Below are 22,760 nucleotides of genomic sequence, written 5' to 3'. Positions count from 1 at the left end.
TAACAAATAAATCTCTCATAATATTAAAACTAAAAAAGTTGTTTATTGTCCTTATCACGATTATTAGGGACAGTAACTTTCCACGTTTTCAAATTAATAATATTAGATATTGGTACTAAGGGAAATATGTAAGCGTTTAACTTTCAAAGTTCTTAGAACTCTACGTGGATGATTCATATTGGATGTAAACAAATCGGCTCACTCTAACTTATTGTAATTAGTATTAGGCTGGGTTGGAGTTCGAGTGTTGACCTAATGTACTCTGCCATGTAATTAATACGTCTGCGCGAAGGAAAAGTAATCACGAATCCATGCAAAATTGCATAGAATTAACCTCCTTTTATGGTACATTGACTTTCGGCAACGTTTAAGTCGCTCTGATAATTAGTCATAGATTAGGTAGGCCCAGGTTCTGCGCACAAGTGTAGGTGAGAAAATTGAAAATCCATGAAAACCTGACCCATGCCATGGTCGCGATGTTGGGGCTTTGGCTTTGGTAAGTAATTTTTCATTCCCGTGAACGGAAGTTACTCATTTAGAGTAAATTCGGGACACGTGCCGCGATAAAACGCGAAAACAAACAAATAAACATTTTGTTGGAACTTATGACCCGGATAAAGCTTATGGAAGGTGGAACTGGCCAGCTTATAATGTTGTGGGTAACTATGAATAATTTTTCATTTAAATTAAAAACCCTGGAAATCTAGCTTCTATTATCAAGAAACTTGCTACTTTCGAGAAATCTTACAGATCGAAGGAAGGTACTCAAGGTACTCCTTAAGGTTTTCCAACCCCAAACTGACTCACATAATCATTAAAAACCCATTGCATTCGTCTCCTTCGCAGACCGACAGTGATTATTCGCAAAAGGTCAGGCATTTACATTGAGATTGCCCTAATGACAAACAATTGAAAATTGCATGTCCGGCCAGGAAGTTCTAGCGGGACTCGACGCCCAAGAAGGACCGGTTTGGAAAAAATTGCATTTTAATAATACAACCAGTGAGAACGCGATTAAATTCAGGCACTTTTTAATTTGAATTCCAATTAAGTAATGTCACTCAAGTCGACTGACTTACACACTACCTGGCCACCTTTTTTCCCAGATCCCGCGACAAGTTCAGTGCTCTTGGGGGACACAAAAAACGGAGTTAGAATAACTTAGTGAGGTGCATTTAAATTGCCATGGTTTTTGTGGTGTCAAGTAGATTCCCGTGGAGAACCCGCCCTAGGAAAAGGGGGCTCAGCACTCAATCTAATTGTGGGTCAGTTCGGGAGGTGCAATTTTTGGAGGGGCCCAACCAACTAAAGCTCGGACAAAAAGCCGAATGGGAGCCGAGCGTTTTGGTGATGTCATGGATTGCGTGCAGCGGAGCCGTCATCAATGGTCTTCTCTAGGACTCGCCACTTGGGCAATTTTGTTGTAGAAGTTTTTGGCGCTTTTGGGCTACCATAAGAAATGGTCGTAACCCATAATCAGTGCGGTTTAATCGTGTTCCACCCGCGGGGAACCCACATACCTCCGTCCAAAGCCAGAGGGCATCTCCATCTCCCCACTGACCACCACATTGCTTCGCTGGGCTGCATTGATTTTTTTCCTGGGTTTTCGGCTTTTATGGTCTCCATCTAGAACTTTCACTTTTGATGTGCGTAAATTTGCATATTTGTCGGACGTTATACAGGGTGTGTGTGCACTGCCCTTCCCTTTCTCCTGAGCTCTGGGTGAGTAATGAATAACGTCCGATGATGATGACGCCTTGGTTAATGAGTTTTTGCTTTCGCCTTTAGATAGGTCATTGAAATCGTCATGTTTTTACCAAAATTAAATGGGCAGACGTTGAATTTTGTTGCTAAATATACCAGCTAATGTATATTGCTGTACTCCTGTAGTGCTGCAATTTCATGGCACTTTTAAGGAGCTACTTGTTAGGAAGGTAAGTTAATAGCCTCATAAAAGGTATTTTACGATCACTAAGTTCATATGCATTTAAAAAGCTGTGTTCAAAAGGCGAGCTATTTTGGCAGCTATTGGATGCAATACAAGTAGAACAATTTTGAATATTTTTTTGGTTCTGTGATATATTTTTCTTAGTAAAACAGTAACAATAGATTTGATTACATTTCTTATAAATTGTATGAATCTACTGAAAATTTAAAATGTAAGTTTTAGGGATCCATTACACATTAAACCCCAATAGAATCGTATCAGTATAAAAATCCAAAAAAATTTTATTTTAATCGCTGGATCTTTTTTGGTTAATATCTTTAATTAAGATACTTTTTAATGTACAATTTAAAAAGGTCTCTTAAATTCATGGCAATTCTCAAGTGCTCTTAATAAGGCTATAATTATAATCCCCCGTGGGGATTCACAGCCTTAGGCAATGACGTCTTGACCACGCATGAGTTATTATAATAAGTTCGTGAGCTTTAGCATTTCGCAGTTATTTTTATGTTTTCAGTTGTTTTAGTCCCAAGCAACATGACATGCGAATCGCCGTTTGAGGTTCTTGGGGTCAGTCTTAGACCTCACTTTGAAAGTCCCCCAAAAGTGTCGCACCATTGCTGAAATCAAGGTGTGCATTAACAAATGAACTTGAAATGGGTAACCGTTATACGGTTTGGCACACATATATTTAGCATGCATTTAGCTGCATTTAGCTGGCATTGCCGGAGAGTGATAAATTGGGAAAGTCATGGAAAGGTTATTTGGTCAAGACTTGGCAAAAGACAAGGCTACAACAAGTAGCCGCTATCGACGCTCTCGCCTTGCAGCACATGCAACTTTCGGGGGCAAGGGGGTGGAGGTCCTTTAAGGACTAGGCCACCACTCGGTGGTTTGGTGGTTTAGTGGTGCGGCGGTGTGTGCATGTCCAGGAACGCACGAAAACAAACTTGCATGCAGCGGAGTTCCACGGACTCGAGAGTGTGTGTGTGTGTGTCCGCAATTAGACGTGGTCATAATATGGAATTAAGTCCCTTAAATTGGCATTTTTTCAAGAGCCTAATGCGGAATGGAGTTTCGGACGCGGAGTTATAATCAGCAGAAATATGATGACCTCTAGGCATGAGTACACCCCAATGAGATTTCGTGAGAAAATTATATAGCGCTGGGCTGGCCCTAGAAATTCTACAGTCGCACTAATTAATCATCAGTTAAGACCAAAACATGACGCCCAAATTATTGAAAGGGAATTAGTCCTTTAATTACAGTGGTCTTTTTGGTGGCCAGCAGAGTTTTCTTCGGTTCTCGGGTGGGGGAAAACCCGGGGCGGCGCCTCCAATTCGTTGCAGTCTCTGATTTGGTCAAAAGATTTCGTGAGTTTTCCATATAATTTTCCTGCTTGTTTTCCGTTTCTCTGCTGTGGCCAGCAACATTTATCAATAATGTCAAGAAATAAATATCCGAAATAAATTTCGGTCTTTGCCGCATGAAAAAATGGTTGGAGTGGTCCGCCAGCTCACCTGAATAATAATTAAAGGAATTTATTTTTACATATAAATATAAATATTTCCCATTTCGTCTGACGCGGTGCGGCAGGATTTGCGTAACTGGTAAAAGTACTATGGAAAATAATTGAGAAATTAAATTAAAAAACCTAAAAAATATGATTTCAATAACCTTAGAGTATTACTAGTTTGTATATAATTTTAAAATTCACAAGACAAAATAAGCAATGTAAAATCAAAAAAATCCTTTGATTTTTTAGACGGAAGTTCCCATTACAAGTAAAAGAAGTTTTATGAAACTTAAGGTAACATATAGAAACATTTTTTTTAATTACAAGAAAGACTGCAAAATGTCTCTCTCACTATTATTACAATAAAGTCCATCGTTCTTGGACCCGAAAGGAATCGTGTTCTAATTAGTTATATCCACCGATTTTTTTCGTGAATTCTTTCTGGAAAGCCTTTCCGTTCGGCCTGCGTGTGCGAAATGAATTCGCTGCGATGGAGCGCGTTTAGTTAAGGGAAAATTGTTTATGCTGTCGCAGCGATTAAAACAATCGTTTATAAGGCGATCGAGGCGGCAGATAAGGAGTACTAGAGCCGTAGAGCTTGACATTTTCCGCAATCGGAAGAGGGCCAAAAATAAGCGAAAAGAAAAGGAATTTGTGTAAGCAAATTGGGCAAGTGTTTCATGTCCAAATTGACCTCAAAGTGTTCCTTTTCGGTGTAAATTATTGACTCGGTTTGAAAAGGTCTATAGAACACATGCGAGTAGATGGCAGACAAGGCCCAAAGTTTCGCATCCGTTTCGGGCTGTTCGATATGCACCTAAATGGTGATTTGCCAAATTGGGCTGGGGGCGTGGCCCGCAACCTTTTTTATTTTTCGTTTTTGGCTGCAATTGAAAGTCGAGAGTTTAAAGCAACAAGCAACCCACTCATCTGGGCAATTCAGAAAGCGTAATTAGGGCCATGCACCGCCCAAAAGAAAAATAATCATAAACAACGGCCAGAAAGAGAAAAGAAGAATAATGGCCAAAATAACTATTTGCCTTTGACTAACCAGTTTTTGTTGTTTCTGGTGCGTGCTAATGTTACACTTTATTGTTGTGGCTGTTGCTCGAGTTGCTCGAGTCGGCTCTGCGGGCCCCAAAAAGTAGGCTATGCAATGGCAATGTGCCTCTAATGCCTTCGTCATTATTATAGTCCCCCCCCCCCCCACACACACACACACACACAAGACGAGGTCGCCCCTGCCAGCAGCTACAATAAAAACAACTGCACGAAGGTGAGGCAACTACAAAAATCCATCTTCGTTAACAAAACTCGCTCACGAAACAAAAACAACGAAGCAGTTACAAGTGCGTTGGAGCTTACTTACCATATAAACCGTATGCCGAATACCATATACGAGTACCGCCCAAAACTAATCCCACACCTCTATATAAAATCCAAAATCTGCCCGGAGATTCCGTTCCATCCACCTCCTTCGCAGCGGAACATTAATGTAGTGGAATACCCTTCGCCGACTCGGGGGATCTCTTAATTATGCATGCAGGTGTATGTCCTCCTGGAATCGGGTTTTATGGATGCCCTGGTATCTGTGAAATTATTTAAGCCGCGATAGTGCGGGGAAATAGTTTGCTGGCAACATGACAATTTAACGGGATTTTACATGATTTCAAATTAATGAAAAATAAATATTTTCATCAGTTTATCTATAGGTTGTTTCTCAGTTTATCATATTGCTGCCAATTTTTGTTTGCGTCAGAAGAATCGATAATAAATATTCAGCAAACTTGTATTTCTATTTTGGCAAGATTTATTATCAAAAACCAGGTCGGGCACAAATGTAAACAAATTAATTTAAACAAATGAGAGAAATTTTGTAGAGTCTTAAATACGAAAGAAACTAATTAAGACTTTCTTTCGATCACCGAAATATACGTGCATACATTGCTGTTCTTGAAAACCTGAAATTGTATTTTATTAGTCGAAACAATTAATTAAGTAAACTAAATAAAGGTCGCTAAATAACTGCATATTCTTGGTATTTAAATAAAAAACAAATTTGTCTATATCGTAGGTTATAGCAATTATTAAATAGAAATATTATATATATAGTATAATGAATACCCTAAGTATTTTGACCTATTCAATAATTTTTTTTATTTTTTATACTTTAAGTTAGGGTATCTAGGAAACTCATATGGTTTGCCTTCTAGCTGTGAAAGGGGTTCGCTTCTTGGCCTAGCAGGTTAGCGGGTTTTTGGGGGCGGTGGGTGGCTAGGTAGCTGGGGGCATGGGGCAGGTGGCGCCGGTGTGCGCGAGCGCCGAGTAGCCAGCAAGTCAGCGAGTCAGCAGCGACGTCGAACCAACTTAAGGTCCGTGTGCTCCGCGACTTCTTCACTTGCATTTCGAACGCGCAGGCGACTGGTTGGAGCCACAGTCTCAAGACCCCAAGTGAGGAGTACAAGTACCCAACCGAAACCGAATTCCCAAAGTATTGGAGATTTTTTGGAGTGACGCCTCTCGTGCGGTTTTGTTTTGCTTCGGACTTTCTGGCAGAGCGGAAACAATTTCGGTGTGAAAATTTGCATAAAATTACCCCCGCGAAATACACCGACAAAGAAACGAAAACGTTGAGGAAACCGATTTAAAGCCTTTGGGCAGTTTTCAGGCTTTCAAAGTGCGTGTGAAGCTCGTCGGGGTCCCGTGAATTTATATAACACCCGAAATCACCTTCTGCGGGGGCCAGTGGCTAACACTAAGTCTCATTCTCGACCCAAAACTCGATAAATTCCGACTCCAGGATGCAGCCCCTAAAGCGCTTCACACAATGCGGCAGCCTGACCATGCTCTTCGGCATCTTCATCATCCTCTTCGGGGTCAGTTCCACGGCACTGACCACTTTCGGCAAGACCAACAACGGACCGCCGCCCACACACGTCCCAATCGGTAAGAACCCCCAGGGGTTGGTAATAAAAACTCTAATCAAAGTCGCTAGCAAGGTCAAATGGGGTTTATTGTCCAGACTGGCTAGAAATATAAGGTTTTATTTTTAAAAACCAACCATCTACTCCAGCAATTGCTTTGGATTAAAATATATAATCTTACAAATAGCAAAAAAACTGAGCTTTTTTTTTAGAAATGAATGTGGCTATGATTATTGGGACTTATCATTGAAAAAACGAAATAATTGGAATATAAAAGGTGAAGGCTATAATAAACCATCGACTAACTTTTCAACTATTTTGAAAAACAGTAAATAAAATGTAGAGTCGTAAATATTTAAAAAGCTTATTTTCAGTCGTCCTTTGAAATTAACTTCAGTGATTATCAATTCAAAGTTTAATAGCTTTCTGTGTTACCAAACCGCAATGGTAAAGATTTCTGTGACATTACTGATAAAGCAAACATTTCCACATTCCTTAAGTTTAAGTAATTGCCAATTAATCGGTAATTAAGACACCCTTATAGTTACCCATACAAATAGATTACAAATAAAGTTTCTCTGATCCAATCATTTGTGATTCGATTGACTTTGTAGCCACCCATAAATAAATGGAATAATAATTATGGCAAAGAGCCAGCGATTGAATGACACGACAGAGGACAGAGAACACAGTACTAACACAAATCCAAATCGAGAATTGATCAAACAAGTCACTCAAGTGCAATGACAACCCACGCTCCCCAAATCCCTGACATTAGGAGTGGGCTAATGGGGGTGGTAATAGCCCTGTGATTGGAGTTGGCAAACAAGACCGGCCGAGTAGATATAGATATAGATAGGCCTACAAGCGGTGATTTGTGTTACCCGGGGACCAGGGCAATAATCACACAATTAGTGGGCAATTAGCTAAGCAAACTGACAACTAATTATCCCTTCCCCGACTTCTTTTCAGTCAAAGGACGAGAGTGCAGTGCCCACGATGATTGCACGGCGATAGATCGCACCAGCTGCGTCAAGGATCCCAATGACTACAAGTTGCGTTGCCTCTGCGGCGACGACTCGCCTCCTTCGGCGGGCAACTGTCCGGATGTCCTTAAAGGTAATATATCTGCACATATGGAGTTTTAATATTATAATATTTTTTATTCGGAAAATCACATTGAAAAGTAATAAGGTTAATAAGTTTTTTTGAATATGTAGACAGTCCTTATTTTAATATTTATTTAATCCACAAATTAATATAGAATACAATAGAAGTTTATTGAAAAATAATTTAGTTCGCTACAGATTTTAGTATTTTAGATTTTAGGATATTTCTTTTCTTCTCATAAATTAAGGTGGCTGCTTTTGTAGAATCCCTTAGCTTGAACCTAGAAATAGAACAGCTAACAAAGCGTCAACTAATTGCTAAGACATGCACATTACATTTATTATTTAAGGGGCTGCTGCCTTCTTGGAGGCCTCCTCTGTGATGTGCCCGTGCCTCAAGTGGCATGCAGGTGATGTGTCCAAGGCGCCACCTAAATGAGAATTAAACAAAGCATCCTGCCAGATGGATACTGGGTACTCTGGGTACCCACTCCCTTTCGCTATTTGCCTGCTTATTTATTTAGTTTTCGTGCGCAATTCACACTTGCTCCCAGGATCCTTGGGTCCTGTGCCCGCCATTGTTGGCCCTCTAGTCCTCTAGTCCTTACGGCATGCAGGACATTCTTTAGCTGGCCAAAAAGGACCGAAAGGCAATTGCGATGGCGGAGAGTCTCGCTTTATGGCAGCGCAATGTCGATGCCGGATTTATGTTAGGATGTCGTGACTGCGACTGGGAAACCCAAACGAGGGAAGCAAATGGTAAAGGGAATCGCCGCAGTGCCAATTTGTGACATGCACAGCCCAGAAGAAATGTTATACGCGATTTTTGCATGCATATGTCCGAAGTTTGGAGCTTGGCATTGGGAGCTGTTCTCCGTGTGGCAGATCCACTTTCTGTCAGCCAGTTTTGTAACTTTGTAGTGATTGGTTTTTCTAAAGAATAGTAAGTTTAGGACCTTTTGCCTTTACGAAAAACCGTAAAAACTTTTATAATAAATTAAAATAATATTTATATACTTACAGTCCGAAAACTGTTGGGAGTTTTTAAGGTTTATGTAGATTTCTTAAAGACAAAACTGTATCCCAAAAATTCCATTTTAAATATGGTATTTTTAGACAAATCATTGGTTTTCCCTCAAATTAAGTTTTCAGGCACTTGCATTTATTTTAGTAAATATTTGGCTTTCTATAATTTTTTGTGAATTTGTATTTTCTTTTTTATTCTTCTAGGCCTGCGTCACAAGTGCAACAGCAACAACGACTGCGAGGACGGAATGGTCTGCCAGTTCGAGAACAGCAACCGAACCATCGGGGTGGCCAAGTTCATGTCCAGCAAGACCAAACTGTGTCTCTGCGATAATGACAACGGATATGTGGAGGACATCCTTCACGACATCTGCAGTGGCGGTAAAGCCTTTGAATACCTATATTATAACAATGGCAGAAAATTTCTGGACTCTCGGCCCTGTTCCACTCCAGATTTAAATCAGCCTACACAAAATTAATTATATTTTTATTTTATTATTTTTGTGTTATTTTATTTTATAGTATTTTATGCAATTGATAAATAAATATAAATACCGCTTACACACTTTTCGTTTGTATTTTATTTAGTTTATGTTTTATTCCACTATCAGAAAGTTGTAACCCCTTTTCCCTTAACTTACAGCCAATTTCCAGGGCCTGGTCAGCTTCTTGGTCTCGATCTGTTCGCTTCTGGCGCCCTTTTTGGTATCCGCCCACATGCGAAAGCATTTCTAGAAGGCGACCGGAGGAGCTGGAAGTCGTAGCTTGGCGTTTATCTCCCCTAGTGATCCATCAAATGTGCCTCAGTGAAACCAACAGAAACAAAAAGTCATCGCCCCTTCCCCCCACTCACATATGAACAAAAGGAAAGGTAATCTTTGAAAACCAAAAAAAATAAAGAAAAGGAAATTAGGAAAGTTAGATACTCGTCGCCATTAGCCTAAAGGTCGTTCTATTGTATAAGTTTCATATGTACCACCGTCAAATTTATTCGCTTCTCACGAAAAGTTGCGTTATATACAATATACATAATTATATTATCTGATAAATGTTTTCTATAGATCCCCTATCGACCTTAGTCAGTACTCCTTACACTAGTCAACCAGAGGTAACTTTAGAACAAATGTTTGGCACCATTTTATTGTAATTTTATATGTGTGTACGTGTGTCCAAGAATAACCAGGAAAACCAAAGATATTATCTAAAGATAGGCAACTTTTCGGCAGCACTGTGAATTCAGATCGCTTACATCGCAATTACAAATGTGAAACATTTTAATTTTTGTATGTATTCAAGATAATTAGCTTTACGAGCTCACAGCCCACAATAAAAAAAAGAAATAAATAAATACAATTAAATCTAATCATACGTGAAATAATATTTGGGTTGCTGCAACATTGACCTCTTGTCTCGATTTCATCTCAAAGTTGCAGGGCCAGTTAAGTACTTCTCCCATTAAAACCGTTTTCTTCGTAGCTGTTATCTATACTATTTAATAAAAACCTTTAAAAACCAAATCCTTTGTATACAATTTTTTGGGGATTACGAAAGATCAAAGTACAACTTGGTAATTAAGCGGTATTCCTCATTGCCGGTCCAACGCGTCTCAAACATGTACTTCCCCGACGGGAATGGCAGTATTTTGGGAAGTCGGTTATTAACTATTTCAGTGGAAAACTTATCTACAATAATGGCATGCTAAAGGTGGATTAGAAAGTTAGTAAGATTATCAAGAAAATCAAATATTATCTTACATTATAGGGGCAGGAATGATTCAAGTTGCTAATACTCTTAATAAGGTCCTAGAAGTACTTAGCAATTAGATTTGACCTCTGATTTCTCACAAACTTGCAATAATCCACAGTTACATTATACAAGAAGGGCTTATATCCATTGATCAGTTGGTACAGTCCGAAGTTAAGCTGAAACGAAGCTTGATTTAGTCCTTTACTATATTGATAAAATATGCGTCTTCTTTACACACCTTTATACTATTAAGAGGAAACTTAAACACTTTCGTCTTAGCGGATACATATTTTGATGTTTGATTAATGGATTTTAAAACACAGTATTCAAAATCAATCATATCCCTATCCATTGACATGCACCTAAAGTTTGTAAACACGATTTGAGAAGAAGTCTGCAATATTATTTTAATTAGAGATAATATATTATTTTAGACTTTTCCATCAACTAACCTGATTTATCAAAGACAAAGTAAACAAAAGGCCAAGCCAATAATATTTCTGTGACTTCATTTTATTTCATGAAGATCCAAAATGAAACTAAAGTAAATTTCCAGAACATTTCAATCACCTGTTGTTATTCTGATTGTCCAGTTTAATGGTTTTCGGTTTGGTCACAATTATAGTGATAATGATAAACCATGCGTTTATTTCAATTTGTTAAATTTTTATTTATATTTTGGAAAAAATATCAACTTGCATTATTGTATTGCTTCTACATTATGAAACATAAATATAAAGCTTGGTAAGTGCGCGGTACAGTTCATTGGCGGTCCAATGCGCCTCAAACATATAATTTCCAGCTGGGAAGGGCAGAATTTTTGGAAGTCTAGAGTTTATCATATCGGAAGAGAGCTTCTCCAAAATAAAATCATGCTACGGAGGGGGATAAAATGGTAGTGAGGTGGTTTCAAAAACCAAAGACAATCTTACATTGTAGGGACATGAATGATTCGCGTTGCTGATGTCTTTAATAAACTCGTAAAAGTATTTGGCGACTGGATTGGACTTTTGGTTTTTTATAAACTTACAACCATCAAAGGTTATATTATACAAAAAGGGTCTATATCCATTGGCCAGCTGGTGAAGTCCGATATTAACCTGAAAGTTGTAATTTGTTTACGTTAATTGAGTGAGATTCTGTGTTTGATTACCACACCTTTATACTTTTAACGGGAAACTTGAACACTTTTATTTTGGCGGAGACATATTTAGATGTTCGATTAATTGATTTCAGAATACAATATTCGAAATCGACCACATCCTTATCGAAAGATGTGCATTTAAAGTTTGTAAACTCAACCAGACAACAGATCTATAAATATCTTTGAAATGTTAAATGCCATCTTAAAATATTGTTTTTGACTGACTTGATTTATTGCAAACAAACTCAGCAGAAGGACAAACCAAAAATGTTTCTCTGAATACATCTTAGTTCATAGATAGCTAAAGTGAAACTATAGTAAAATTTTCCAGTCTGCATCAATCATCTTTAATTATTATGATTATCTAGTTCAGTCAATATATGCGAATTATTGTGCTTCGGTAATGAGTGCGTTTATTTTAATTTTTTTATCCAGTCGACTGAAACATTGCACTCATGTGCTTTTTTAAAAATAACCAGAAATACCGAATTCTTTTACCGAAATCTTAACAGCAAAGTCCTGGTATTTATGATGCTTCAATTAAACGACGGAGCCAAATGAGTACTACATTTATTTCAATTTTATGTAAGACTGACATATAACTTTACCACAGCGCGGGTTATATCATATGCAATCCAATGCATCTCCATCATGTAATCCCCTTCCGGAAAGGATAGAATATTCGTAAGACGGTGGTTGACAATCTCCGTGGAAAGTTTTTCCATAACAAGATCGTGCTGTTAGAAAATACTCAAGCTATATAAGTTATAAAAATAATATCGTGATTATAAGCACACCGTAAAGGGACAGGTATGATTCATATTGGAGATGTCCTTGAAAAAGTCGTAGAAGTAGCTTGTGATTGGATTTCCCTTCTGGTTCCTCAAAAAATTACAGGCATCCACGGTTATATTATACAGGAAGGGCCTATAACCATTGAACCGCTTGTAAAGTCCAAAGTTAACCTGGAAAATCAACACTAAGTGTTATTTATAGGGTAACCTGTACGGAACTACACACCTTCACTTTGGTAACTGGAACTTTAAAGAGTTTGACCTTAGTGGAGACGTACTTATAGGTCCGATTTATCGCCTTCAGAGTGCAATACTCAAAATCGGCAAAGTCCTTATCCACAGACTTACACTTAAAGTTGGTAAACTCGGCTCGACTGGAAATCTTTAAAAAGTTCTTTATAAATATTAGAAAAAAACTTGTCGATCCACATACTGACCAGTTTCAGCACGGACAACATCATCAGTAGGCGTATATAAAAAGCGTACATCGTATCGTATCCAAAGCAAAATACTAAGGCCTAGTTGCTCACCATATTTAAAATAAAGCTATTTATTGGACACATGCAATTAGCTTTAATCGATTAGCAATTATTGCTTCTAAAATTATGATAAAATGGCTCTTAAAAAAGCTTTTTAATGAGTTAATAATAGTTTGGTTCTTTATAGTAATACATCAATCATAATTTTATAAGTTTGGTAAACAGAAACAGAAAAGTACGTGAAGACCCATTAAAAAATAATACAACTTCTACGGTTATAGCGGCCTACAAATGTATTATGCGGATATGATATCTATGTCAAATACCAAGGATAAATGGCTGGCCCCATTTAAACAACCAACTATAAATTCCATTTAACTGCATTTTCAGCGCTCCCAAACGATCAGTTATCCAACCTTAATCGATTAAATGCACGGCATTGATTTTAAATAGATTGGTGTAGATTTAATGCAGCACTAAAGTTATCAATATGTTAACAAGTTGGGTATTTTGTAATGCCAACGCCTTTCGCTGGCCCCCATTCGGTGATTACTTTCAAATTTCTCGCAGTCCAGGGGAGAAGAGAATTGGAGAAAGAGGCGAGAGAGCGGCGTGAGAAATGGGGAAACTAAGCATGAAAAGCTCACTGAGCTCACAAAGCTCGGCTCGCGGATCACAAAAACAAACAGCGCCACGCTCCCAAGCACAATTACACGATCGGTTTCCGAGAGGTGACAACTTTCGAGGGCTTTCGAAAACCCGACGACAGTTCAGTTCCGATCAAAGATCTGAAACAACAGTTACGCCTATTTACCTAACCGATTCGGCTGTGCCATCCGCCAGATTGTCGTGGAAAATCCAACGAAACTGAGATATATCGCGTGTGTGCCAATAAATTATAAACCCACCATTTATGCTTTAATTTTATGGTTGCATTTCGGCAGTGATTTGCATGCAAATTTTGGCATTCGCAAAAAAAAACCTCCGAAAGTGAATCGAAAAACTATAATAATATTAGAACGCACACAAACAATGAAGAACTGAAGGGGACAAAATTAAATTTGAGGTGTGCGACGCGCGCCAAAGTCAATGCTAAAAAAAAAAAACACATTTCCGGTGGCCACAATTCGTTTGAGCCAAATTCTATAGAGTGTAGAGAAAAAACGCAGGCCATTGGCATTCCGATTGTAATTGGGCTATTTACGCCCCCTCCAAACCGCCGACAGAGGTAAGCCCATCTGAATTTTTCCCATCTGACATCAGATAGTGACACAGAGTTATGGAGGCACCGACCTATAGAGATGACAGACGGACAGAAAAGATTGGCAATGAAAATTCCCCTGCGAAAGTTGTAAATCCCATTTTGACCTGCTTGTGCTATTTAGCGTCTCTCTTTTGGCCAACCCATTGACGCAATTTAAACGGTCGATTAACATTTATCACTAAACGATTACTAATTTGTTTATGACTCCCTCAAAGCCAACGCCATATGCTAATTGGCATTATGGGATGCCAAAAAGAGTTGCTAATTTTATGATATCCTCAATGAAGTGTCAATTAAATGAATCACTGAGCATTATTTGTGGATGGTTTTGATGTTAGCGCATCTCCCATATTTTTCAGATCGAAATAGCAGTGATCTTTCCCAGTAAAGTAACAGTTTAGCTGCATTCCAATTGTTTAAGGGCCAAGACATGCGAATGCGGCAGTGAGAATTCATCAATAGATTACGTGACTTAAACGCGAGAACGTGTTCGGAGCGGAGGTTTCCTAAATTGGGCGGTTGACTAACCCAAACATGCATTCCCATTTAGACGCTAGTTTATAGCAAGTACTCAAGAACCCTACAAAATGTTCTACTGATCCATTATAAACTTATATAAAAGTATACTTATACTGTATACATCTTGTATCTTAACACCTAACACCTTTTATTAATTTTGATTTCCAAATATTCTTGAGAGCTTCTTCTCGCTGAAAATATCATGGATGGCGGCTTGAACTGGTTTAGTTCGGTTTTAATCACCTCAGACACAAGCGTCACTTGCACATCTTAAACAAAAGATACAGAAAACTGAATGAAGCTTTGGATTTAAAAATATTTGGATGGATGGATAAAATTCCGCACAGATTCCGGTTGTGTGGTTTTCTTCGATGCGTAATCGTGGGGGAAACGCGTTTTGCATAAAAATCGCCAACTTATCAAAAACCGCGCGCCATCAAATATAAACAATCAAAGCAACCAAGTCATAAATATTCAAAACAAACAAAAGCCGGTAGCAGTTCGCAGTTCTCCCCCTGGGACCATTAAACCTGAAAACGAATGGATAGACCAAGTCTGATCGTCGTCTAATATAGATTATGAAACCCGTTTCATGGGAGTGCAAATTTAGTTTTGTTTACCATGCGATTAATCAGACATTTAATCAAAATTTAATGAAATGAGGAAATCGCAATTGTGATTTTCAGCAGGTTAAATCAGTTACTTCAGTGGAATTCGTTTGTGTACGCTTTTTTTGCACATAAATCATCTTTCCTAGAACAGAGTTCAAAGTAAATAAACTACGAGCATGATTTTGGGTAAATAAACATACCATTTTTTTACCGATTCAATTCGCACGCCTACGACATTGATTTAAACAATTGAGTCTTTCACGAAATGTGGGCTAAAAATAAATTAAATAGGTGGAGTAGCTTATTTTTAGATAATTTCCCGAGCAAAGGTCTCAAAAAGAATTAACATCTTTACTCTAAGTTACCCTATTTGTTTTCGATTTTTAATTTTATTTAACTGTAAACAATTTTCTGTTTACACGACCACGTTCCGCAGTTTTAAATAATATTTGTAGCCATCAAATAAATTAGGCAGCTCTTTAGGTTTGCAAAACAAATGACTAGTCCCTTCAATAATTTCCGCTGAACAGTGTAAGTTATCTAAGCCAAAACAAATGTGTCTGCATGTGGATCAACATGTTGTATACGTGATTTTCTTACGATAAGTTGTAGCTGTGCAAAATTCAACCGTACACACCCCCTTTTCCTCCTGGGGCCGTGCTAAATACAGCTTTTGGATATACTTGAGCCCCGAATGAAGCCAGAAACAGTCAAAAACCGAGAGCCAAACGCATTTCATTGAAATGGGCGACAGTTTGTTGTTTGAATTCGATGTGATTGTACTGCCATCGACCACGCCCCGTGCTGTTCGCTACGCCCTTTATTTTAGTGCCGAAGTCATGCGAAATATATTTCGCAATTGGCCCTGTAATTTGAGGCGGGTAAAATAAACAAACCGCTGAAAAAGGGTAGAGCAAAAACGAAAACAGCATTTGTAATTGAACAATTAATTGAACATTTGTGCTTCCTGTTTTTGGTGGGCCCATTAACTGGATTATGAAGTGATTAAAATTTAGAAAAATCAAATCTAATGCGAATATAGAATTCTCCCAAATGAAATGGAAAATGCTTGTAATTTTCAAGCCCCCCTTTGGAGTACGAATTTCTGAGGCCAAAAGGTCACCCACCTGTTGGGGTGCAAAGTTCGAGCACGTGTCAATGGCGAAATATATGTAATATTTAAGTGCGTATGAGCACACTTTAATTAAATACAATTACTTTGTTAAGGAAGTTTTAAGCTGATGGCAATTAGCACAAATCTCACAGCCAATTGACTTACACGCCCACATTTCGCTCACTTTCTAAGTGTGTGCTTAAATAGTTAAAAATAAACCGAAACCAAAACAAAACCAAACCAAACAAAGGAGAAACGCCTTTGGAGTGTATATATGGAAGACTTTCATTATGCGAGGCGCCAGCTCGTTTGACATCATCCAAAATTAGCTGGATCTCGGCAGCTGGAGAATCCCCCCAAGATCGCCGTCTTGCAACAAGATCAGATATTTGAGGTCCGAGCAAAACCAGTTACCGGCATCTTGACGTATCTACTTTGGGCAAATTATACTATTTTGCCACCTGACCGATAGTATTCAAGTCATTGGACTGCGTTTAGGAAACAAAATGCACAACAAAAAAGCCACAAAAAAAGCCCCAAACATAAAGTGGTTTGAAAACGTGTAAGGGAGGTATTTGAGATGAGTAACGACTTGAGCATACTCAGTAAAGGTTAAATTACCTGTTTTCTGCACACATTTAAATATTACTTTGTATATTGTGATTGAATATCAAGATATAATAGTGTCATAACAATTGTTTTTAAACTACCTAGTTAACATTTAAAGTGATGAAATGCCTAATAAACCCCTCCAATAGTTGATATCAAAAACATAACCGCTTGCTTCTCCGTCTCTGAACTTGGCCGGGCCATAAAGACAGTGATATTTATGGCCTTTTATCACATACAGCCCGTTTCAATTAATTTAAATAATTCCATTTGTCACAGCATCAGCTGTCTAGGAAGCTTTTTGGCATATTTGCTTAAATTTCGATGTTCATCTTGAATTTCAAGTGCAATGAATCTAAAAATGCCGTAAATTATATATTTTATAGCCATAACATTTGAGGCCTTAGAAAGTTTCGATCATTTTCCTCTGGCTTTTTATCTGATAACCTTTTACAAAATGTTATTTCAAAGAGTTGCCACATACCTTATGTCTTCGATTTCCATAGAAAAACAATTCGACCCCAAGCTGTCACTGAAAGCCGTGCATTTAAATATTTATTTACCCATGACATTTTTCGGTATCGCCTTTTGTTTGTCCATCTAAGGGTCTCCGTTTATAAAGTGTCAAGTTCATCTAGAAATATTCAGAATACTTGCAGCAACTTGCAGCATTATATTGACAGTAAGGCTTAGGAATGTGAGTTATATTTATCAGCTTTACTGACAAATGTATTTCCTCGAATGCCAACCAAATTTAGCCATTTTAAATAAATTTAAAAACGATTGTTACATCTGGGGAATTAATTCAAGTCGGCGCATTAAAAGTAAATCAATTAGCAGTGTGCAGTACTCATTGATAAAGCAATACCTCATTAATTTTACTTAAAATAATATTTATGTTGATTGCATTTAAGTAAAGGTCTTGTTCAGGCAAAAACAGGCAAAACTACTCCATTTGGGATTATCAGTTTGGGTTTCTGAATGCATGACCAAAATGCAACATTCGGTCACGCATTTAGAGAGTGACTTTGTCTGCAGCCGAGTTTTCTGGTCAAATCTGGTTTGGGTCAGATCTTAACACCTGACTCTGAGTGGAAAGAAAACCCCCGACTAGAAACTGCTTGAAGACAAAAGAAGCAGTATCTACCTGCCGCTGCAGTCAATGGAAAATTTTCTCTCCCTAAAAAAAAGTCCCGAATTTTAATAATGTACCCAGGCGGGTCCGAAAATCTGGGTAACTTTCCATTCCATTTGTTTCAAAAAATATAACCGAGGGAGAGAAATAATAAACAACAGTTCACGTGTTGACCGAATGCTCCCTGAAATGCCGAGCCAGCAAATAATTACGACTAATACGAAAAGAATTTACAACTTCCTTTCTTTGGCCGCTCAGTGAGCTAGTAAACCCGAAATTGGAAACCCAGGCAGTAAGTGCTCGAAAGAGAAAAACGAATCACGCTATGGGAACCTCAGTTTTTCGGTTAGACCCCTGAGTTTTTCACCTCGTCAGATTATCAGTTTCACAGGTGAGCCGACGTCGATCATCCCGGTTCCCAAAAAAACAACAATACAAGCCAGATTGAGACCCGAAACTGAGACCCCCGACTCGAAAATAGTTAACAAACACGACGAAGACGACGAGAACAATAATAAGCGAGACGACAACAAAGTTTTGATTTTTATAAAAGACAAGGTTCGCATCAAGTACAAAACAGTTTCGTTCGAAACGCTGCCGTGTGAAGAGCCAAGCGACCAGAACCGAGCGTTCGAACAACGAGCATCTTTCAGATATCTATCCAAATAGCCGACTTGGCACATCCGTATAATATACTTGGATAGATGCAGCCATCTATGAGTGCCACATACTATTAGATCTAGTGTCACCTGGTGTCATCCGCCGGCTAAAATAACTTTACGGGGACCCCAATTAACTTGTACTCCGTACGCAGTGTTTGTTTTGATTTGTTGCTGTTGCTGTGGAAGCCCCCATATCACTTTCATCGAAGATGAAGTCGAATCCGGCCTCGGATCACGTTTACTTCAACGATGGATTCAAGTGCTCAACGATCAGCATCAGCACCAACCTCACGGAACCGAATGGCAGTAGCAACAGCGTGGGATCCCAAGGATCCAAGGAGTTTATCCGTAAGTCGATACTATCTTTGGGTTTATATAGTATATCAGTTTAAACAGTGCTGCCTATTAGCGTTGTTAAAAGTACGGTGTTAAGGGAAGAGTAAGGTTAACTCAAATGAAAATTTTTTAATTTAGTCTTCACTTTTTTTTTACTGTAAAATCAATATTACAAAAACTCGACAGTTATTCATTTTTGTCAAGTTTTTGAAATATTTATTTTATTTAATAGAGCTTGTGCATTCACAAAGAAATTAGGAATTATAAATTAACACAAAAGACATGAGACAATAACTTTTAAAAGTACGCTTGTAACACAGTTCATTTTACTAAACAATGCAAATGGGACAATACAAATTAGAGACTAGCAAATATCGTTGATTTATTTATATTTTTTACAAGTAACGTTAGCTTACTTAAGTGACTTGAATAGCTTTCACAATTTTGGCCATTAGCTGGTAAATTATGAACTATAAAATCAAATTAAAGTAATGATTCTACGGCAGTGATTTGTCTGAATCACGAGAGCCAATACATATAGGGCTTTAAATCTATTTAACTGCTTACTTAATTTAGAACTTGTGCTGCAAACAACAATTTGATTTCATAATTAGTTCCCTGTTAGCTGCAATTAAAGTACTGGAATTCAGCGAATTTTTCTGGCAAGCGAAAAAAACAAAACTCGGTGCATCAAGTATACGCCTCGTGCTCTCCAGTCGGAGATAAATGCAATTGTTTCCACGTTTTCTCAGTGGCTAAACTTTTGCTTGGGCCTTGGCAATGAAATTCACGTAGATCAGAATGAAAAACTGAGGCAATTACAACAGCAGAAAGCCAACAGAAATAATATGGGAGGGTGGGAACCAGCAAAGTCGATCGAGCGTGGTGCTCTGCAGTACGTGATTATGAATCAGTACTGTTATTGTAGGCATTTTAGCCATTTCATTAACTCTCTTTTGATTTCCGGCACACATGCTTAAGTTCTCTTCATTTTCTGCTGACCTTTTCAGTGACCGAGGACGGCAAGAAGGTGAAACCCCCGGTGAGCACACTGGACTGCACCCGCAGTTGGCTGCAGGACTGCCAGCGACGCACCTTCAACCGGAAGACCCTGCACAAGAGACTGCCCATCCTCTCCTGGCTGCCCAAGTACAACAGCCAGGATGCAGTGGGCGACCTGGTGGCCGGAATCACCGTTGGCCTCACGGTCATTCCACAGGCGCTGGCCTACGCGGGAATAGCCGGATTACCAGTTGCCGTAAGTACATATGTGCAGGGTAATTTAATATTTTTTTAAGGTCAAGTTCTTATCATTTTGATATGAATGAATATTATTTGTACCTTATTTTACAGTGTTTTTTTAATAAATACTAAATATGGTATTTTAAAGCAGTATTTTTATAACTTTTATGACATGATAAAATATCAAGTTGATATGTTTAAATCATAAATTTGACATTATTCATATCGGCTTTTTCTTGATATGAAATAAGGTAGAGATGACCTTATTTTATGCCGAATTTTTTTTCTGTGTAGAAAATGAATCACATATTTCATTGAATTTCATAATTAATTGCAAATTTTAATATCTTTTTCAGTATGGCTTGTATGCCATATAATTTTTATGAAATGACAAAATATGATATGTTGATATGTTTAAATCATAAATTTGACATTAATCATATATGTTTTTTTTTTTAAATTTTTTTTTTCTGTGTAGAAAATTTATTTATTTATTCAATAATTCAATTCAATTCAAAATTTTAATAATTAATTGAAAATTTTAATCCAATTATTCACACAAATTTCCCCTTTTCAGTATGGCTTGTATGCCTCCTTTGTGGGCTGCTTCGTGTACATTTTCCTGGGCAGCTGCAAGGACGTGCCCATGGGTCCTTCGGCAATTGTGGCCCTGCTCACCTACCAGGCGGCCCAGGGATCGTGGCAGAAGTCGGTGCTGCTGTGCCTGCTCAGCGGGATTGTGGAGCTGCTGATGGGCCTCTTTGGACTGGGATTCCTCATTGACTTTGTCTCTGGGCCAGTTTCCTCGGGCTTCACCTCCGCCGTCTCGCTGATCATCCTCACGTCGCAGATCCAAAGTGTGCTGGGCATCACGGCCAAGGGCAACACATTCGTGGAGATCTGGACGCAGGTCTTCCACAATATCGAGCACACGCGAGCAGGTGACACTGTGCTGGGACTCACGTGCATTGTGGTCCTGCTGCTCATGCGCAGTCTCTCCTCCTGCCGTATCGGACCAGCCGACGAGGCGGAGTGCTCGGCCTTCCAGCGAGTCGTCAACAAGATCCTTTGGATCGTGGGCACTGCCCGGAATGCCATCCTGGTGGTGGTCTGCTGCCTGATGGGCTATCTCCTGCACAGCGAGGAGCATGGAGCTCCGTTCCGTGTGGTGGGCGATATCCCACCCGGGCTGCCCAGCCTCCAGTTGCCGCCCACCTCGCTGAGCGCCAACGAGACCAGCAACGGAGTGGCTCAGGGATTCGTGGAGATGGTGCACAGCCTGGGCTCCGGCCTGGTGGTGGTTCCCCTGATCTCGCTGATGGAAAACATTGCCATTTGCAAGGCTTTCGGTGAGTGATTCTAATAATTTATAATGTATTTTTTGCTAATGGTTCATCCTGTTTTAGCAAATGGCAAGCCGGTGGATGCCTCGCAGGAGCTGATTGCCATTGGAACGGCCAATATCTTCAACTCCTTTGTCCAGGCCTTCCCGGGAACAGGAGCTCTGAGTAGGGGAGCTGTGAATAATGCCAGTGGGGTGCGGACACCGCTGAGCAACATTTACTCCGGCGGTCTGGTGATGATTGCCCTGCTCTTTCTCACGCCCTATTTCTACTTTATACCACGACCCACCCTGGCAGCCATCATTATATCAGCGGTGGTATTCATGATTGAAGTCAAGGTGGTGAAGCCCATGTGGAGATCGAAAAGTAAGTCTTAAAACCTGAAAAATTAAGGATTACTGATCTAATGATACTTTAAAACCTTGCAGAAAGCGATCTGGTGCCTGGAGTGGGAACCTTTGTGGCCTGTCTCGTTTTGCCTCTCGAATGGGGCATCCTCATTGGAGTGGGACTCAATGTCATCTTCATTCTCTACCACGCAGCGCGACCCAAGCTGACCACCGAGCTCCTGACTACACAGTCCGGTGTGGAGTACTCCATGATTACGCCCGATCGGTGCCTCATCTTTCCCTCGGTGGATTATGTGAGGAATCTTGTGAACAAACAGTCCATTAGACAAAATGTCCCCGTGGTCATAGACGCCTCGCATGTCTACGGGGCTGATTTCACAACGGCCACGGTGATTGACTCGCTGATCAGCGACTTCAATCAACGGGGACAACTGCTCTTCTTCTACAACCTCAAGCCGAGTATCTGCTCCATTTTCGAGCAAGTGTCGGCGGCCCAGTTCGTGGTCTACTACCAGGAGCAGCAGTTAGATGAGCTGCTGAAGGAGCGGCAATACGTTCAGAAGCGCCTGGAGACGGCTTGAGCTCCCCATCTCCATCTCAACACGTGATACAAATAGCTTAGTCTAAGTGTTTGCTTTAGTTATTTATGGTATTGTAAATAGGTCGTGAACAAATCGTGTAGTATTAGCCAGAGCACAAACACTATTAGTACTTGTAAGTCGTGCAAATAAGTGTAATTCTTAATTAATGAATAATAACAAAAGAAAAGTAAGCAAGAAGTTTAATTTGGTAATGAGGTGGTAAAGGGGAGGGTGAAGTTTACCTCAATCAATATTTTAACCGAAAATTTTAAATTTAAATAGTAGCACATTTTACAACACTCGATTTGGCG

At 39.2% G+C, this 22,760-nt stretch overlaps 4 protein-coding genes across 7 annotated transcripts; 2 read left to right on the top strand and 2 right to left on the bottom strand.

Annotated features, from left to right (window-relative positions):
* Positions 1-5,874: 5,874 nt before the first annotated feature.
* On the top strand, positions 5,875-9,356 carry sosie. The gene is made up of 4 exons (XM_017143683.3): positions 5,875-6,407; positions 7,358-7,504; positions 8,725-8,901; positions 9,164-9,356. Exons 1-4 carry the CDS (start codon positions 6,263-6,265, stop codon positions 9,253-9,255), a joined length of 561 nt encoding a protein of 186 aa, XP_016999172.2. The 5' UTR covers positions 5,875-6,262; the 3' UTR covers positions 9,256-9,356.
* A 1,629-nt stretch (positions 9,357-10,985) lies between these two features.
* LOC123003345 (uncharacterized) lies at positions 10,986-11,779 on the bottom strand. Its single transcript, XM_044395659.2, has 4 exons — positions 11,636-11,779; positions 11,425-11,580; positions 11,199-11,366; positions 10,986-11,141 (listed from the first exon to the last, which is right to left on the bottom strand). Exons 1-4 carry the CDS (start codon positions 11,693-11,695, stop codon positions 10,986-10,988), a joined length of 540 nt encoding a protein of 179 aa, XP_044251594.1. The 5' UTR covers positions 11,696-11,779.
* A 5-nt stretch (positions 11,780-11,784) lies between these two features.
* Positions 11,785-18,347, bottom strand: LOC108058550 (uncharacterized). 3 transcript variants are annotated; one of them, XM_070217004.1, is made up of 5 exons: positions 18,303-18,347; positions 12,642-12,801; positions 12,431-12,586; positions 12,208-12,375; positions 11,785-12,147 (listed from the first exon to the last, which is right to left on the bottom strand). In XM_070217004.1, exons 2-5 carry the CDS (start codon positions 12,690-12,692, stop codon positions 11,992-11,994), a joined length of 531 nt encoding a protein of 176 aa, XP_070073105.1. In that variant the 5' UTR covers positions 12,693-12,801; positions 18,303-18,347; the 3' UTR covers positions 11,785-11,991. The 3 variants fall into 3 exon arrangements, with proteins under 3 accessions (XP_070073105.1, XP_070073106.1, XP_070073107.1); XM_070217005.1 differs by lacking the exon at positions 18,303-18,347 and adding an exon at positions 17,285-17,458 and having other exon boundaries at positions 12,642-12,750; XM_070217006.1 differs by lacking the exon at positions 18,303-18,347 and adding an exon at positions 13,100-13,179 and having other exon boundaries at positions 12,642-12,750.
* Esp (Epidermal stripes and patches) lies at positions 13,465-22,628 on the top strand. Of its 2 annotated transcripts, XM_070217003.1 has the most exons (6): positions 13,465-13,911; positions 18,750-18,945; positions 19,944-20,191; positions 20,753-21,524; positions 21,582-21,884; positions 21,947-22,628. In XM_070217003.1, exons 2-6 carry the CDS (start codon positions 18,807-18,809, stop codon positions 22,447-22,449), a joined length of 1,965 nt encoding a protein of 654 aa, XP_070073104.1. In that variant the 5' UTR covers positions 13,465-13,911; positions 18,750-18,806; the 3' UTR covers positions 22,450-22,628. The 2 variants fall into 2 exon arrangements, with proteins under 2 accessions (XP_070073104.1, XP_016999095.2); XM_017143606.3 differs by lacking the exon at positions 13,465-13,911 and having other exon boundaries at positions 18,505-18,945.
* The last annotated feature ends 132 nt before the right edge of the window (positions 22,629-22,760 follow it).

The sequence above is a fragment of the Drosophila takahashii genome, chromosome 3R, assembly GCF_030179915.1.
Source record: "Drosophila takahashii strain IR98-3 E-12201 chromosome 3R, DtakHiC1v2, whole genome shotgun sequence".
NCBI classification, from domain to species: Eukaryota; Metazoa; Arthropoda; class Insecta; order Diptera; family Drosophilidae; genus Drosophila; species Drosophila takahashii.
This window is presented reverse-complemented; position numbering and strand designations above follow the sequence as displayed.

What these genes read in the sequence shown, in the direction of transcription:
- sosie (XM_017143683.3), top strand. Translation starts at nt 6,263, where the DNA reads ATGCAGCCCCTAAAGCGCTTCACACAATGCGGCAGCCTGACCATGCTC. An exon ending in GCCCACACACGTCCCAATCG is followed by an intron (nt 6,408 to 7,357) that starts GTAAGAACCCCC and finishes ACTTCTTTTCAG; the next exon opens with TCAAAGGACGAGAGTGCAGT. An exon ending in CTGTCCGGATGTCCTTAAAG is followed by an intron (nt 7,505 to 8,724) that starts GTAATATATCTG and finishes TTATTCTTCTAG; the next exon opens with GCCTGCGTCACAAGTGCAAC.
- LOC123003345 (XM_044395659.2), bottom strand. Translation starts at nt 11,695, where the DNA reads ATGTATTCAGAGAAACATTTTTGGTTTGTCCTTCTGCTGAGTTTGTTT. An exon ending in GTTTGTTTGCAATAAATCAA is followed by an intron (nt 11,581 to 11,635) that starts GTCAGTCAAAAA and finishes AGATATTTATAG; the next exon opens with ATCTGTTGTCTGGTTGAGTT. An exon ending in ATCATTCATGTCCCTACAAT is followed by an intron (nt 11,142 to 11,198) that starts GTAAGATTGTCT and finishes CCCCCTCCGTAG; the next exon opens with CATGATTTTATTTTGGAGAA.
- LOC108058550 (XM_070217004.1), bottom strand. Translation starts at nt 12,692, where the DNA reads ATGTACGCTTTTTATATACGCCTACTGATGATGTTGTCCGTGCTGAAA. An exon ending in TTCCAGTTACCAAAGTGAAG is followed by an intron (nt 12,376 to 12,430) that starts GTGTGTAGTTCC and finishes TTGATTTTCCAG; the next exon opens with GTTAACTTTGGACTTTACAA. An exon ending in ATCATACCTGTCCCTTTACG is followed by an intron (nt 12,148 to 12,207) that starts GTGTGCTTATAA and finishes ATTTTCTAACAG; the next exon opens with CACGATCTTGTTATGGAAAA.
- Esp (XM_070217003.1), top strand. Translation starts at nt 18,807, where the DNA reads ATGAAGTCGAATCCGGCCTCGGATCACGTTTACTTCAACGATGGATTC. An exon ending in AGGATCCAAGGAGTTTATCC is followed by an intron (nt 18,946 to 19,943) that starts GTAAGTCGATAC and finishes TGACCTTTTCAG; the next exon opens with TGACCGAGGACGGCAAGAAG. An exon ending in TAGCCGGATTACCAGTTGCC is followed by an intron (nt 20,192 to 20,752) that starts GTAAGTACATAT and finishes TCCCCTTTTCAG; the next exon opens with TATGGCTTGTATGCCTCCTT.